Raw genomic sequence first — 18,378 nt, 5'->3', positions numbered from 1 at the left:
GGGGAGCAAATTTGGCTCAGTATCAAGCAATATGCTGAGGTTTTACACCTGGATTTAGCCTGAGATAGTCAGGGAGATGAATGGAGTCAAGGCCAGAGGTATGGAAGCCAAGGAGGATAATTTTGGTTTTCCTAATGTTGAGCTGGGGATGGAATTTCAACTCCTCCATGTCTTAATGCTGAGTAGACCCTCAGAGAGAGTTGTATCAACCTTTGGATCAATGGAAGGGATAAAACTAGTTATTGTTGGCATATTTGTGGAAGTTGCCCCCTTGTTCCCAAATGATGATTGCTGAAGGTTAGCACTAAGATTTTCTTAAATCAAGCATCTTCTCATGTTGAAAAAATGATTCTAAATATTCTGAGACACTGTTTGCACTTGTGCAGCAAGCTGAAGTCACTGAAATTTGCAATTATGGCATTCCTACCCCATGACTTTCGGGTATTTAAATCCAGTTAATTCTCTGGTAACTGCAGCTCAATCATGGAGACATGATGGGCCAGATAACCTCTTACTTTGCTGTAAAATTCTGAAGGGTCAGCTTTGGATGAGAGAGGGGCAATCTGCCCCATTGTGTCTCCACTGGCTCTCTGAAACAGCTATCCACTTAATCCCATTCCCCTGCTTTTTCCCTTTGCCTTTTTTGTTTATTTTTTATTTTACAAATATTTATCTACTTCCCTTTTAAAAGTTATTGTGCATTCTGCTTCCAGCATATTTCTAGTAAGGTATTTCATGTCCTAAAAACCCACTCTACAAAATAATTTCTCCTAAGCTACCCTGTTCTTTGGTATTGATCACTCTTGTAACCTACTCACTAATCCTTGTTTAGCTTATCAGTATATTTCAGAATTTTTTGAGTACCACAATCAGACTTTCTCTTCACCTTCTCTGTCCTAAAGAAAATAAATCCAGTTTCTCTTATCTCTCATTCCTGGTAACATTTTAGTGAATGTCTTCTGCCCACTTTCCATAAGCCTTGACATCCATCAGTATGTAAGGTGCCTAAATCAGGATACAATATTCTAGCTGCAATTTAAGCAATGCTTTGTCTAGGTTTAGCATTACCTTTCTCCTTTTGTATTCTTTACCCCTATTTATAAAATCTCGGATCCCATATTCTTTTTTGAACAGCTTTATCAACTTGCCCTCCTTTTAAAGATTTGAGTAAATTAATCCTTAAGTGTCTCTTCTCCGCTGTTGCTTTTAAAGTTTGTTCCTCATCTCTAGCTTCTAATATCTCTTTCTCTGAGCAAACTATTAGTGTTTCAGTTTTTCAATGTGATTAATGCTCCTGAACTTTGCTCTTTACTTCCTAAGCTATAACTTGTTTTGTTTTTACATAGGGCCAAGAATTGCGGTCGGAGGCTTCCCACTGGCGGATGCTTCCGACCGCAATAATTTCTACGAAAGTACCTGGTGATCCCAGAGATTCGGCGATTTGCGGTCCTGGGCCTGTGTAGAGGCCCACGTATCCCAGGATCGTACGGGTTTTGTACGGATGTCTCAGGTTGGGCCGGCCCATATGATCCATTAGAGTAGGGGATGACCATTCATACTTATGGTGATTCCGTACTTACAGAACTGCAATAAGTATGAATGGAAATATCCCCAAAAACACTCGCACACTGAAAATAAATTACAAAACACAGAACGTATATAAAATTAATTAAAATACAATTTCATTAAATATTTATACAAAAAAACTGATTTCTTTTTTATATGTTTTAACAGGGCTAAAAATAAACTTACCTTAATGGACCGGGTTTTTAATATATAAATGAGTAATAACATTTTATTCTATTTTTTTTTAACTCTTACAGTGGTACCAGCGTAAGAATTTGAAGGACATTCGCTGGATATGTGTTGGGCAATTATTCCAATTCTCTGCCCGCGGAGACCCTTTTTCTTCGCATGCATGTGATCTGTCAAAAGATTTTTTGACTGATCACAAGTGCCGGGTTTAGGCATATGCGCAGTGCACGCCTAAACCCGGAATTTATCGGGCTCATGTGGGTGTGTACGCACCCATAGGGGCCGCAATTTATGGCCCATAATTTTCCTGCTCCTCGCATATTCACTGTTTTGAAATGAAGAAAGAAAAAGAAAGACTTGTATTTATATAACATCTTTCATGACCACCAGACGTCTCAAAGCGCTTCACAGCCAATGAAGTACTTTTGTAGTGTAGTCACTGTTGTAATGTAGGAAGTGGCAGCTAATTTGCGCACAGCAAGCTCCCATAAACAACAATGTGCTCATTACCGGATAATCTGTTTTTGTTATGTTGATTGAGGGATAAATATTGGCCAGGGCACCGGGGATAACTCCCCTGCACCTCTTCGAAATAGTGCCATGGGATCTTTTACATCCACCTGAGAGGGCAGATAGGGCCTCGGTTTAGCGTCTCATCCGAAAGAGGGAACCTCCAACAGTGCAGCACTCCCTCAGTACTACACTGGAGTGTCAGCCTAGATTTTTATGCTCAAGTGTCTGGAGTGGGACTTGAACCCACAACCTTCTGAATCAGGTGGGGATGCTACAAACTGAACTACAGCTGACATGTGCCTCGTCACATTTCTTCTGCGCCATCTCATTCTCTCTCAGGACCTCAAAGCTTTGTCTGCAAAACCTTATTTGTCATATTTGGTCTATTTTTCCCATTATTAATTCCTGTGTCCAAGTTTCTAATGAAAACTGTAGCTGACATGTGCCTCGTCACATTTCTTCTGCGCCATCTCATTCTCTCTCTCAGGACCTCAAAGCTTTGTCTGCAAAACCTTATTTGTCATATTTGGTCTATTTTTCCCATTATACCTGTGTCCAAGTTTCTAATGAAAACTGTATCTCCAAGGTCCTCAGCCTGTATTGCAGAGAAACGTCTGTGTGGCCCCAGTCCATTTATTCCCTGCTCTTGCATCCCGCTTCACCGGAAGACTGCACTTGGTCTTGACGTCTCGTGTGTCAATACCTTGGGAGATCAGGATGTATTTGGAGCAAAACTTTGCAAGTGCCACTCTAGCTGTCAATGTCCAGAGTATTAAAGTTATTTTAAAAAGGAAGGGCAGTCATTTCATGGTGTTTTTAATGTCCTGAACCCAGAAACTTAAAAAAAAATCCATTCTGCAACCTTCCCTCAACAAACAGCAATTACATTTTGATTGACCTCAGGCTGTGTTAAGTTATTTCAATTCAATTTTGTGGCCTTAAAAAGAGAGGTGATTTTACACACACACCCACTTTACCAGTAGAATAATATGCATTGCACAGTATAACACTTGTTATTTTAAAAGTGTATATTATGCCACAGAAAATCAGCTATTTATTGAAATGAATTAGTTTGTTGGTTTTTAACTGTTAACTTTCCAAGATGTGAGGATAACCGTTGTACTTATTGCAATAATGGTCCAAAGACTGCGCACATAATTCTTTAAGGCTGAATAGCACATGCCAAGTAACACAATAAGAAATGGAATAGGCTTAAATGTCGAGTTCAGTTCTGAAAAATGTCATTGCTCCAAGATGAAAAAAAATAACTTTCTATGAGATGATTCAAAAACTTGTTTTTATGTACACGGCTGACATGTAGAAATAATTTGAGGTCCTGAAGTAATTTTGCCAGCCTTTTTTTTTTGTATCTAGATGTGGAATATTCGGAATCTACTATTGGTCAGTGTAAAATAATGGTCATTCAGATGAAATGAAATGACATCCATCTGGAAAGTGTAATATTCATTCCTCAGCAGGAATGAAAACCTGAATACAACAGAGGGGATGGGATTTGCATTTGCTAAACCATATGAAGTACATCTTTTGTGAAAATTTTGATTTGATATGACATATAAATAAAATCCTGGTATGTATTTTCTACTGACATCTGAGAAACATCAATTGCTCTTAGGATAATATTTCACTTTAATACTGTAAGCCAATGACCTATATTTATGATATTGGGATGTCACAGTCCGTTTCCTAAATATTGTGTGAATTTCTTCAACCTTTGTTTTTGTCTCCATTCTAAAGCTGCAGTAGATGATTCATAAATGAGTTTCTCACTTCGTTTAATTACATACACCAGGGAAATATTTCACTTGGAGTATTATTCATCAAAGCTTTAACTTCCAACAAGTCTAAACTACTGTTATCATTTCTGTTTTGAATTTTGTAGTTGGCTCCTTCTCTTCCACTGCAAGAAGACTTTGTGTATCATTGGAAGGCCATTACCCATTATTACATTGAAACATCAGGTAGGGGTCTTCAAAGTTTATTTTTTAATTGCTTTGTTTTATCCTATGACAGCAAAACTGTTTTTATGAATTGCACTACACAAAAAACCTTGTGTATCTAATTTATTGATGGCTTGAGTCTGAACAGAAGCAGTGATTGATGAGGCACATGATTGGAGACGGTGTGACATAAGTTCCATGACCTACCAGTGCAACTTTCCTGCTCAGTTTCTCCCTTTTAATTTTGATCAGTATCGAATAAAATACCCATATTCTGCCCATCTAACACTGAAGGAAGTTTGCAATTGATTACTGTAACCGCTCGTCTCACAGCCAGCAAGTGCTCAGCTCATTGGCATTATTTAAAAGTAGAATTTGAATTCAAGTGCTGATGAGCAGATCTGAGTGTGTGTGGAGTCTTTGGGCCCAAATTTCGGGTGGAGTTGCTCCTAGTTTTTGGGAGCAACTAATTTAGTTTGGAGTATGTTAGAAATTGCAATTCTCAGCTATTAGTTTGCTCCAGTTCTAGTGAGTTAGTTTAGGTTGGCTTTAGGTAAGGTATTTATTTTTCAAAAGGGAGTGTGTCCAGCCACTCAGGCCTGTTTTGCAAATTTCAGCAGTGAAAACTTACTACAAACTAACTTAGAATGGAGTAAGTGTCCACTTTTGTAAGTTCTGAAAAACCTTACCTAGAGTTAAGTTTAGTGCAGGCACAGCCAGAGACGGCGGGTGGGAAGCATTAAACACAAAGGACACATCAACATCACAACGGGGGGGGGGGGGGGGAAGTGAGAGGATTTTCCATAAACACCTTCACAACAACATTAAAGAAGCAAAGTACATTTTAAGCACTAAACAAAACAGTACATTTAAAGCACCAAGCACTAAACGAAGCACAAAAAGTAATAAGCAATTAATTAATAAAAAATAGAAGGAACCCTGCACCTAAAGCATCAAGACCAAAGTAATAAGCAATCAATTAATAAAAAATAGAAGTCCTACCATTATGTGAAGGGAATGTGTCTCTGTCAGTGTCTCTCTATAGTGTCTCTCTCTCTGTATCTGACTGAGGGGGGTGTGTGTGTGTGGGGGGGGGCTGTGTGTGTGTGTGTATGGGGGGGGCTGTGTGTGTGTGTGTGTGTGTGTGTGTGGGGAGCGCTGTGTGTGTGTGTGTGGGGTGGGCTGCGTGTGTGTGTGGGGGGGGCTGCGTGTGTGTGAGGGGGGCTGCGTGTGTGTGGGGGGGGGCTGTGTGTGTGGAGTGGGTGGGGTGGCACGAGGGCGTGTGTGTCTGGGAGTGGGTGTGTGTGTGGAGAGGGGGCGGTGAGTGAGACTGTCCTCTCCTCCGGCTCTTCGATCATTTCGAGTGCCCCCAACCCATGCTCCCCCCTCCATCCCTGTTGCCACGCTCCTCCCTCCATCACGGTAGCCACGCTCCCCCCCCCCCGCAGGTACCCAAGCTCCCCCGAGCCGTTGCGCAGGCGCGCATGCTCCAACGCGGCTGCGCAACGCTGGCGGCACTCACAAGAAGGCATGATCCCTAGCCCCGCCCTCCCTGCAGGCTGTGACCTGCTTGCTCCGCCCCAGGGAGACTACGCTGCGCCACGCCACACTCCAGGAGGACCGGAGAATTGCTAAAGAAGATTCCGGCACACCTTTGAGCCCAGGCAGGTCACGTAAGTCTCAGAGGTGTGCCATTTTCGCCAGAATCGGAAACTTGGGCCCACTCTATAAGAGCAACTGATCTTAACAGTTGTTAAGCAGTCAGGTCCACTTTGCTCAACAGCACTTTTGTTCGGACTCTGATTTTAAACAGTGCTAGTGAGCAGAGCAGAGTGCTTGCTGACTAAGAGCAGCTGGAAATTTCCTGCAGCGTAGCTGAATGAAGGGAAGCAGAACACTGGAAATTGAAATTGATTTGGTGGTGAGAGAAATTGCCCAACACAAACCTTGCAACCATGATTTATTAAAACATTTCACTGTGCAAAATCATTTGTTATATGTTAGGATACTGTAACCAATGTTTTGGCCTTTTCTTGGCTCCATTTCTATGTAGGGATTTGTGAAATTCACCTGCCTGTCTGGGTGAGTAGTGCCCAAGAGTTCCTGCTCAGTTTTCAAATTTGTCACAGGGACATCTTGAATGCAAATGACAAATTTTGGCTGTTGTGAATATATGGTATTTCACTGGTCCTTCATAGAAGAAAATAATATATTGCTTTTGACAATTTCTTTCCATATTGTGCCCCAGCTCAATTCTTTAATGAGCTGTTCCTGGCTTGTTTTCTAATTCAAAATTGGCAGTGTCAGCAAAACTTGATCATTCTGTCAAATATGGCCCACATTCTAATCCTGAATTACAAAATGCATCATCTTATATGTATGTTTAATTAAATTAAAAGTTCAAATCTTGCTTTATGAGAACTACATTTTAGCCACAACATGGGCACATTTAGTGCCTAGCCAATGATAAAGCAACTCCTAGCCTAAGTTATGTATGAACTCTCGGGTGTTTTTTTTTCTATTAAACAGCTTTATAAAATGGTCCTTAATGATGGGATCCTGCTCATACAAAAGATAGGCTTGACATGCAATGAGGACAGTCATAGGCACAATATGCCTTGTACAAATTTCAAATGAAAATCATAAAAAACAAATAACCTTTTCCCCATTCCCGTGTTGCACAAGAACTGTGAATACAGGTTAGTTCACAGGTCTTTTCTACAGTCAACAGCAGCAGTGTGATGGTGTTCTCCCAGAAGACAAGGTTTGAATCTTTTCTGCTTCAGAATCAGTTCGTTGAATGCCAACGTTAGCTCTGACACTGTCTCGTTCTCGAGGTGGTTGAGGTTTGGTCAATTGTGTGCATTACTCCACAGTGTAGCGCTTTATTTTTATTCTTGGAAGTGCCCCAGTATATATTTGTACTAGGCATCATGTTTTCCATGTCCCGTCCTTGGGCCTTGCCAATGGGATTGTTGATCAAAAGTAATTTTTTTTTGTCATTGCGTCCTTTAGAATTTGAATGCAGGTTAAGGTGTGTAAATGTCAGTTGGAGCTGTAGCATTATTTCATGTCCAGTCAGTTTTTTGCTTTAATTTGGCAATTAAACTTTTAGGTACCTATTACTAAAAGTATCACTAGATTATGATGAAATTATCTCCCTTTGTTATAAGCTAACCGGTCAACATCTTCAAGTTCAAAAACTCATTTTGTCCCTAAGCTTCATTTATAAAATGGCCATGTGGGAAAAAATGGTCATGTTTTTACTAAGGACCCTTGCTTAGGCTTGGTATCCAAAGATTATGCTATTTTTGGTGCATCAGTCCTTCCAGCATCAAATAATTGACATTTTGACCCATTTTGAGCACCATTGTGGTATAAACCCATTGTATTATCCAGATAAACGGAAAAGGAGAATTGGATTAGCTGTTTCATAATCCTCATTCTTTGAATATAGTTTGTCCTCTATATCAATAGCTGTGCTTCTACTCCATTGTGCTTAGCTCTGATTTTGAGCACATGGACATTGTTTAATTTTTGATAAATATATTTTTATTTGCTGAATAAGTGTTTCCAATGGTTGTCTTCATGAAAGAACTTGGATGTCCTCTGGGAGCCATGGTTCATATGTGGCGTACGAGTAGGAGGATGTCACTGGGCTCTTGAGTCTGCAGTGAATAAAACTTTAACAAGTCACTACTATTTCTGTGACTTTCTCCTATTCCCACTTCCTAACCCCAATTGAATATAATATTTAACATATATATATATATATAAAGATTGAGGAAGATTACATCAAAGATGGGTACCAAGCTTCATTATTGCTTAATCTTTGCTATTTGATTAGACGTTCATTTAAATATAAAATCATGATAACTTGTGAAGTGTAAAACATGAGCTGTTACTGTGCCTGTTTTCTTGACAGATGATAAAGCTCCAGTAACAGATACAAACATCCCATCACATCTGGATCAGATGCTGGATATTTTGGTTCAAGAGGAACATGAAAGGGAATCTGGGGAGACGGGGCCTTGCATGGAGTACTTACTGCATCACAAGATTTTGGAGACTCTGTACACATTGGGAAAAGCTGATGTATGTTTTTAAGTACTGATGCTGAATTCTTCCTTTTAATCAATCATACTGAAGAGTATTGCAGAGCTTTAAAACTTTTGAAAGATATTGTATGTAATGAATCATTGGCCAGGCAACTGCATAACAACTAAAAGTAAAAATATAGATTATGAATTTGGATTTGACTTACCCAGTGTAATTTTTAATTATGTTGACTATTTTAATTACAATTCTGATCAGTATTTGTCTTATAAATGTAACTTGAGTTTACTCACGACATTGAAAAGACAGACTAGATGTAGTATTTTGTAACCGAGATTTTTAATTTCTAAGCAATTCAGCATTAATTTGCTATTGTAGCTATCAAAGGGAACATCTAAATCAGAATGGACAAGCATCTTCAGAAACTTGTGGAATCCAATAATTGAACATGTGGATTTCAGTGTCAAGCCACCAGTTAATTAAAATAAAAGCACTCGGCTACACCCACTGAGAGGGCGAAAGTATTTGGGTGGTAACCGAGCTGTCTCATTGTTGTGATGCAAAAAGATTCCATGGCATTATTCGTAGAAGAAAGAACAAGGGAGTTCTGGTGTCCTGACCAATAATGATCCCCCAATCAGCAACTCCAAAAACAGATGAACTTATCATTTATCTCATTGCGGTTTGTGGGACCTCGCTGTGCTCAAATTGGCTGCCAAAGTTTGTCATAATATTTGGTCGTAGTTCACCCGTTTTGAAAAGATGTGCCGATGTTATCAAGCCAAATTCATGCCAGTGACCCAAAGAACGCTAAGCACCAAAAAAGCAGAGCCGTTATCTGTTCTAGTTAAAGTGCATATTTTTTATACTGAATTAGATTGTAAACATTGATCTTTCCTGATCAATAAAATGACTAGCATAAACCTTCAGCTTAGTTATTTTGTTACTGAGCACCAAATATGAATCTAAAATAAAATCAACACTCAAGTGATGTTGGCAAAAATGTTACTTGCCAAAATGGCCGTTGACGTTTTATATCTAGTCACCATTATTACAAATTGTTACTTTTCATACTTGCATTTATAACGAGATGACCTACTTAGACAACACTGAAATGTTATTTTTACTGCAGTGATTTTAATTATGCTCTCAAAGTTTTTTTTTATAACTGTTAATATATTTTCTCCCTTTCTAAGTTCTAACATTTGCATATATACATGCGCAATTCCTATAATCATGAGCATTAATCAGGACTTCGCCATAAGTCAATGAGCAGGAGGCATGGACAAGAGCAACAGAATGCCAGTTGTATCATGCATGTTTTATATTGAGAGGTCCCAGAATCAAATGAAATGTGTCTGAGTGTCAGCATTATTGGAAATAGAATTGCCAAAATCAAGATTGAAATATTGAAGAACTAGGCTGATGTGGAGTCTTTTTTGATACAGTACTGTATTATCAATTAAAAACATTGACCCAAGTATTGAAAAAAGCAAAGTCAGTGTCCATTCTAGTTAATTGTGTGCATTCTACACTGTATCAAGCAGTTGCTTATATTATGGAACTTGAATCATTTGGTTGAATTTCATTTTCCTATAGTGCCTTTAATTTTTAATTATTACTTTTGTATGGTTTGTAGTGCCCGCCAGGAATGAAGCAACAGGTGCTGATTTTCTACACAAAATTACTAGGAAGGATCAAACAACCCTTGCTGCCACACATAAATGTCCACAGACCTGTTCAGGTATGATCTCTTTACCACCATCTAAAAGTGACGAGTGCAAACTTCTGCCACAGTGACATGCTAACTATCTTTTGGAGTTGTACAGATGCATGCTTTTTGTGATGTAACCTTGGCAAACATGTCTAGTTTGAATGCAGAATATTACAAAACAAAACTTGTGAAAAGATTAGTAGTCACTCTAAAAATGAAGACATAATTCTTCGAATTGTCTATTATCTTAAAAAGATGCAGTTCTACCTACCCCTTGACTTGGTGTGTAAGTGCTTTGTCCAACATAGAGCTAAGCCATACAAATAAGGACGGTCTGAAGTTTGTACCCATTCTGTGATGAGCTAGGTGGCCATTATCTGTATAGCTGTTGGGGGCATGGAATTGGTCAGAATATCCTAGACTTGGGCAGGAAAAATTGCTGGGGTTCCTCCTCCTGTTTGTTATCCAGTGACCCAAACTGCAAGGTGTACTTCAGTGGAGGTCAGTTGAGCATTTGTACAAAGTCTATTATGATGTCTCCTACAGTCTAGACTCGTGTGAAGAATATCCACGGAGGAGTACCAGAAAAAGAGCAGCACCTATAGAACAGTATGCCTCTGCCTGTTGAACAGCTCCTGGTCTTAGCTGTCAGACTTGTGCATGGAGAATGGCACTCATGGAACTGTACATCAGCATGAATTATTACATTAAAGATTGGAGTGTTACAGAAAAAGGAGAGAGACTTACAAACTGAAACCCACTTTCCATTATGCTGGCATAAACTAACATTGAGATAAATTAGTTCACTTTTGAACAGTTTTCAGTTTGGCTAACTGATATTTTTGACTGCCATACTGACTGAAATTGGCTAACTATGAACATTCCAGTGATTGAATCTAGAATATCTATTGTCCATATGGATCGGCACCATGGTATTTAGTGCAAACATGCAATTTTTTTATTTAAAAAAAATAAGAGTTTGTATTTTTAAATATTTTACTTTTTTGCTACATACCATTTTTTTTTTAGAAGTTAATTCGACTTTGTGGTGAAGTTCTTGCTGCCCCCACAGAAAATGAGGAAATACAATTTCTCTGTATAGTCTGCGCAAAATTGAAGCAGGATCCCTATTTGGTCAACTTTTTTCTGGAGGTATGTATATCCTGTTGTACTGCTGTAACCATTTGTATAAAGCTTATAATAATTGCATATTTCTTTGGTTGTTCCTTTTATTATCTTTAAATTTCCAAAATAACAATGGTGTTATTGACCAGGAAAAGACACTAATGGAAAAATTGTGATTGATGCCTCCATTTCCCAATAAGTTATATGTTTTAATGCATGTGTGATGCATTAATTATTTGAGCTATCTTACTTAACGAATAAGTTTATTTCCTATTAAATATGCAGTCAAATTGTCATTGATGTTCTGGGACAAGGTTCTAAGTAGGATAGGGCATTGTAGTAGTTCTTGTGCTGGACCAGCAACTCAGAATTTGAGAGTATAAATCCCACTGTGGTTGCGACATTGAATTCAATAAATCTGGTCATTTGTTGGCTGGCATGAAAATTACTGTTGTAAACACTCAGTTGGTTCACTAATATCCTTCCTATAGGAAAGCGAATCTGCTATCCCTACCTAGTCTCTCCTACATATCCTACACCACATGGTTTACTCTTAATATTTTCTGAAGTGTCCAAGCAAGCCAGTCATTTGTTAAAAACTGCTAGCAAAATGATATGTACCATGCCCCGAAATATGATTTTTGTTGCCTGTCAAATTAAATACAACTATTTTTTTTAAATATTTGATTTTGCCTGAAAGGTTGGTGGAGGCAGAGTCAATCACTGGTTTCAAAAGGGAGTTGGATAAGCACCCGAAAGAAAAATAAATGGCAGGGCTACGGGGAAAGGGTGGGGTGGAGGGGACTAGCTGAAGCGCTCTTGCAGAGAGCCGGCACGGGCTCAACAGGCCGAATGGCCACCTTCCGTGCTGTAACCATTCTACAATTCTATGATTTTATTTATGACAGACTTCAAATACCAGCAAAGCAGCAGCATGACCATAACAGTCAGAGAACACACTGCAACATTTCTGCTATGAGGCATCTTTACTAACAGTGATCATCTCTGTTCTGGGAGGATGAGTTCACAGGTGTTTCAATGAAGGTCCTAATATTCCACATAAATTGATTCATGTACAGAGGATTTCCTGGTTGTAGAAAGGACTCCAGAGAGCTGATAGGACAGAAAGCTTTTTGCACCCAGCTGATACTACCTTATTTTTACTCAAGTACCTTTGATAAAATTTGCCTAAAAATCAGATCTGTTTCAATATTCACTAAGCTGGAAACCATGTGGATTAAATTTTTTTTTAAAGCAGCACAGCCCATTTTTGTGAAACGTTCAGTTTGTTATATCAAAATACATAGTGCTTGTGTAAAATGTTTATTTTAAATTGTCCTGAAACTAAAAATACTTCTCTTTGCATTGCAAGCAACTGCATGTTTGAAAATTGCATACTTTAAACAAAATAGACATTGCAGGTCCTTCTTACGACAGCTTGCTCTCAATGAACCTTCCACGGTTTTTATCAGTGTCCTTTGGAGAATTTTTCTAAGTGTTGCTCTGGATCCGGCTAGTAAAATCTGTGGGTTTTTTCTGTTTGCAGAATTCATCATGGTTGCGTTTAGAATTGTTTTCTGTTTTATATACATGAAATGTTGCACTGCAGAATCAATGTTGACGTTCTCAGGACAAAGAAATAGTTTAGCTAAAACCAAAGTCAATACTTGTGAAATGTCATGACTTTGCTTTAGGTGCACTTTGGCTATTGCTCATAGTTTGATCCCATCTCTCTGACAGACAAGCCTGCATTAATCCTTCAGTACAGATTGGTAACGTGGCTAAATTTAAAAAATCTTTATTTTAGTATTTGCAAACACTGCAGTTTGTTCAGCCAAAACAAGTTTATATTTCTATGTATCAGCTGCTAAAATCCTTGCAGAATATAGAGCTTTTTCAATAATTGATTAAAAAAATTCCTTCACTGTACGTTGTGCAAAATGAGCCAACCCCGAGGAGTTTAAAAAAAATAAAAATTGCACCTGTATAATTGGTATATGATAATTAGTTGGAAAGATGTTTTACTTGTTATATACAATATAAGAGTAAGAAGCCTTTCAAAATTAAAATATATTAAATGGTAACTTTATAGGGCCCAAGTTTCCACAGGCGTTTTTCGCGCCTAAAACGGCGCCAGAAAAAAACCGCGCTATTCTCGAGCGTTCTGTAGCTCCTTGTCTGTTGAGACCTTGCATAATAATGTGCTTTGGTTCCAAAATCTGACTAAAACAGGATCTTAATACAGGAAAACCTTCGTATTAGCCACTGTGACGTTTATTAAATCCTATCTCTGAGATTTTCCAACATGTCTCATTTTCCTACTCTAAACCCTGTTTGCTAGGTGAGCCAGGATCCTGTCCTGCACTCTTACAGAATGTAGGTGAGCAGCCAGACTGCAGTAACTGCATTGCTTCCTAATCAACATTTGTGTGAAGTAAGACTAGACACAGTAAAAGAGCACAACTAACTATTTGGTTCACGGAATAAGTGAATCCCAGAAAGGATAAACCTTCAATATTTGGATATTTGCCACAATTTAGCTCATTTGTTACCATTTCTGAATGCTTTTGTCCACGTCCAACCTCATTCATACTCAAAGAAATAAATCTTAACAGCTAACTTTAAATCATAATGGAAGGTTTTTAAATAGATGAATGTATATTCAGTGAAAGGGCAAAGTTTTGTAGCAAACGGGTATGACCAAATATTAAAATACCCTTTCTAACCATTGAAATACTACAGAAGTGATTTTTTTTTTTAATTGAATAAAATTTGTATTCTGTAGTTTGGCAATATTTCACATGCAACCTTTATGGCTAGTAAACAGCAGGGACTTTCATTGCATCAGTCTGATCTGAATTTGACCCAGATTCCAGGGATGAATGGCCAGTGTCCAACTTCCAGCCCCAGAGCTGCATCAATCTGGAACCTAGAACCCCAGGCAGCTCAGTCTTAGTTGTGCTTGCATCTTATTTGCTGATTTATCCTGTTTGAATGTTGTGGGCCTGGATGTTTGGAAAGGTCTGTTCCTAGTGCTGTTGCATCATTGGTAGGTAATGCCTAAATCAGAACACCAAGATTTTTTAGTAGGTTCCGCGTAGCGCTGCCGCGGCAGAACATCCCTCCCCTTCAATTAAAAGAGAGGGCCACTGCACGCTCTGTATTCCCTTTGGCGACCCACGATGCAACCCGGCGGCAGTAACGTCGGCCAGCGCCATCCTCACCACCCGCCGGGCAATCTCCCCCACGCAGGGCAAAAGGGTTGGCGCACACGCCGATGATGTCATCACAGTGCGTGCGCCAGCCCGGGACACAAATTGAGGGGTGCGGCACTAATGACACAACACCCTCAAATCTCCGGGGCAAGTTCCCCAGAGGCGCTATTGACTCCTTCCCCCGGGTGATAACCTCGTTGCGCCCCCCCAGAGTCGCTAATGGGGCAATAAAAAAGGGAAATTTCGCCTCGCCCCGGTACTCTGCTGATCCCATCTGTTTCCAGAATGCATGAGATGAGCAGGCTGCAGCTGCACATCCCTGTTTGCTTGCGACTTGAATCCTGTTCCAAAGGTAAAAGTGTTCAATTCCTCAGTATTGTTATCCTTCAACTTGATCATAAAATTCAAATGTAACGTGACCTGATTTAAACTGATATTTTTAACGTTCTCGGTGGGGTTTTAAAATAAAGATGCTTAATGAAAATCCCCTGTTCAAAGCCAGGCTTGTTGTAAAACATCTAAAATTTGATTGGTCACCAAGAAAAACAGCTCGTCACTCGATATCTTTACTTTTTCTATTCACATCTGTCTAATCGCTAAAAATAGACCAGCTTATCCCGAAATCCTTCCACGTGGTCTGTGGGTAGTTGATATAAAATATATTTTCATACTGTGAATAGTTCCACAAATTTTCTTCCTTAGCAACTTGTCCGAACTGACCAATGTTTTGCTTGTATATTGTTGAATCAAGGAACCAGAATGTCTTAATTACTCTCCTGGGGTGCTAAGGTTTTTCCTTAACTTTACACAGTTGCAAACCAAATGTTTTCCTTTTCTAGAACAAATCTCCAAGAGATAAAGGAGCTGCCAGCCCACGGCAAACAGTGGTAGATGATTCAAACAAAAAGGTCATGTCTGCAGAGATATCATCAGAGACCGAACAGGCCCAGCTTCCTGAAGACGACACCAGTGCTGGACTTTGCAATGCTACCTGTCGAGCTGTAATCAGCCCGTTGGACAGCAGTAGCGACTCGTCTCAGCGCAGTACTGATCTATCTGCATCATTTAATACAATGGCCCTTTCCCCACAGACAGTCGCTGCAAGGTCCTCTGATCACTGTCAAAACCAAGATTACAATCTGGTGAATTCATTACTAAATCTCAGTAAAAGCCCGGTAGGTGTGCTTTCAAACATGCATGTAAACCATTTTCATTTGCTGCTGCAGTTGTAATTTTATTGACTTGATCAGGGTCAGATTTTTATGGTGGTACTTTAAGAGCAAGGTGAGATAAATATCTAAATACAGTATACTACTGCACCTATCTTGGTAATGTAATGAAAAGAAATGAAAAATTAATTTATTAGAGCAGACAGTTTTGGAAAAATAGTAGTAGTCAGATTTTGGGATTCATATTTGCTTCCTTAAACATTCTAGTTTAATGTTTTTAGAACTCTCTTACTCTTCTCTTAGGCGGTCCCTCATATTGAGGATGACTTGCTTCCACATCAAAAAGGGATAAGTTCACAGGTGTTTCAAAGAAGGACCTGATATTCCAGGACCCGAGCTACATGTTGAAGGGTGGAAGATGCCTGTGCATGGATTTTATTTAAACATGCGATGGCCGTTGCACACCAGCCACCACACTGGCTTGACAGAGCTAGGTCTTGGTCCAGTGGCAAGGATTAACCCAAGACGACTGGAGACCAGCTCTGCTGCACGGATCTAGTGCGCACACATCGCAGTGTGGGCTGGCCCGTGCTGCCCTAGGGCTCTCACCTCTGCTGGGCCCCGAACTCACGCCTCTACTGGGCCCGATCACATCGCTCTGCAATCTCTTGCCGCTCCTCCGTCCCGACCTCGCCGATCTTGCTGTACCTGCCCACGCTCCAATCACCTGGATTATGGTGACGTCCAATCCAGTCGCCCTTTTCATTGCTGTCGCCCTCTTGTACCAGCTTGCGCTGCTCCCTGAAGTGGTATGCTGCCACGCCAGGGGCCGCCCGCCTTTTAAGAACATGTTAATTAGCACCCAAAAACCTGTTCTGCAAAAGCTGATGAAGTCCACTTAGAACCGTAGAAACACAGAAATTAGGTACAGGAGCAGGCCATTCGGCCCCTCCTGCCTGCACCACCTTTCAATAAGATCATGGCTGATCATTCACCTCAGTACCCCTTTCCTGCTTTCTCTCCGTATCCCTTGATCCCTTTGGCCATAAGGGCCATATCTAACTCCCTCCTGAATATATCTAACCAACTGTCCTCAACAACTTTCTGCGGTAGAGAATTCCACAGGTTAACCACTCTCTGAGTGAAGAAGTTTCTCATCTCGGTCCTAAATGGCAGGGGTCTTAGACTGTGACCCCTGGTTCTGGAACTCCCCAGCAATGGGAACATTGCATAGTTGATGCTGGAAGAAACCTGCTACTTACTTAAAAGCCTTTATCTAGTGCATCTAGCCTTGAAAGCATACAGCAATAATTGTACAATGAAAATGTATAAAGTGCTAAAAGTGATATAAGATTAGGTTTACTATAGAAATACACTTGATAGTTAATAGCCAATTCGGGAAAACTAGCTGAACTTGGTCACCTCAATATGATATGAACCTGTATTCTCTGTAGGAACAGAAAGCACCAACCAGCTTTTTTCCTGTTTGCATTTCAGGATGGTCGAATTGTTGTTAAAGCATCCGAGGGTCTAATGCTGCTAGTTAGTTTGCCAGAGCCAGCAGCTGCAAAGTGCCTGACTGACAACACTTCTCTGTGCCAATTGCTTACAGAAAGACTGGGCACGCTTTATAGAGCACTGCCGCAGTCGATTGACCCTATGGATATTGAATCTTTGGAGTCAGTCAACTGGGGGTGAGTCGAACATAATTATAACTTCAATGCTTTTTCAAAATGGTATGTTTACAGAAAAACTTGTACTGATCAGATACATAGAACTATAGATAGTTCACAATGATAATTATCCTTGAAAGCAGGTTTCTTTGTTTATTAAATGGAACACTGGCCCTATGTTTCTTGAAGCATTGAAATCTCTGCTACAATTTTGAGAGGCTGTAGTCGACAAGACAAAAAGTGAACTGAGTTCTCAGTTTATTAATCACTCTGTGTACTTGCTGTTGAGTTAAATAGTGGCATACGGCAGTGTGATTGCAATGTAGAGAGTACTGATGTCCTCCAATACTCAAAAGCATGATAAATGTTAAGTGTTTGGGGTAGGTGGGGAAAGAAACAACACTTCCCATTAATCAAACTTTTAACAGGATTTTTCTGTAAATATATATTTTTTTAATTTCCTTACCTTCAGGTAAAATGTACATTTGAAGTAAAACTGTAAATGTGATCTAGGGATTTTTGGAAAGTAGTCATGGCATGCTGGTTCACACTCCCAAATCAGTAATTCCAATTCTGGCTGCAGTACAAGGTGTCTGTCCACCCACTGAGAATGACATTTCATTGTGTCATGACATCCCATATCCCCTGACGATCAATTGAAAGACAGATTGGACAGAAGTCCAAGGGTGTGTTTATACTACAACATCAGTGTCACTGCAAAGCAATTTCTACTTTGCGATGATAAAGTTGCGGTATACTGAACCACGTTTAGGGTTTAATCTGACTAGTGAGGCGTAGTGCAGGAGTCAGCCTCCCGCTACATGGAGTATAACTCATGTTTTAAAAAGTGCTTCAGAAATCCCTTGAATCACTTGGGTTAATTTAAATGTTTGGATTGTGTGGATGCTGCCAGCTGCACCTTCTAAATACTTGAACGTCAGCACCAAGAAGAGAAGCTGTACGCACACGTGTAACCAACACGTGCAGAGTCTTTTCCTAGACATGAATTGCAGCTTGAGCCTGGCAATGTAAATGATGTGCTTCCCAATCGGATCCAGTAGTGCAGCTACAGGCCTCTGACTGGTGGTGACAGTGTAAATGCAGCATAAGATGTCAAGCCTTTTTGTCAAAGAATGGTGAAAATATACATGATGCTTGATAAGGCATGTGCTCGCTCAGCATGTTTTATGCACTCAATTG

At 39.8% G+C, this 18,378-nt stretch overlaps 1 protein-coding gene across 1 annotated transcript in view; it reads left to right on the top strand.

Annotated features, from left to right (window-relative positions):
• Positions 1–18,378, top strand: part of fhip2a (FHF complex subunit HOOK interacting protein 2) — a 77,468-nt gene that overhangs the window by 21,946 nt on the left and 37,144 nt on the right. The window contains exons 2-7 of the mRNA XM_070876580.1: positions 4,169–4,247; positions 8,152–8,321; positions 9,922–10,026; positions 11,026–11,148; positions 15,176–15,511; positions 17,003–17,199. Coding sequence (XP_070732681.1) covers positions 4,169–4,247; positions 8,152–8,321; positions 9,922–10,026; positions 11,026–11,148; positions 15,176–15,511; positions 17,003–17,199 — 1,010 coding nt within the window. The remainder of the gene's footprint in view (positions 1–4,168; positions 4,248–8,151; positions 8,322–9,921; positions 10,027–11,025; positions 11,149–15,175; positions 15,512–17,002; positions 17,200–18,378) is intronic.

The sequence above is a fragment of the Pristiophorus japonicus genome, chromosome 3 (assembly GCF_044704955.1).
Source record: "Pristiophorus japonicus isolate sPriJap1 chromosome 3, sPriJap1.hap1, whole genome shotgun sequence".
Taxonomy (NCBI): Eukaryota; Metazoa; Chordata; class Chondrichthyes; family Pristiophoridae; genus Pristiophorus; species Pristiophorus japonicus.
This window is presented reverse-complemented; position numbering and strand designations above follow the sequence as displayed.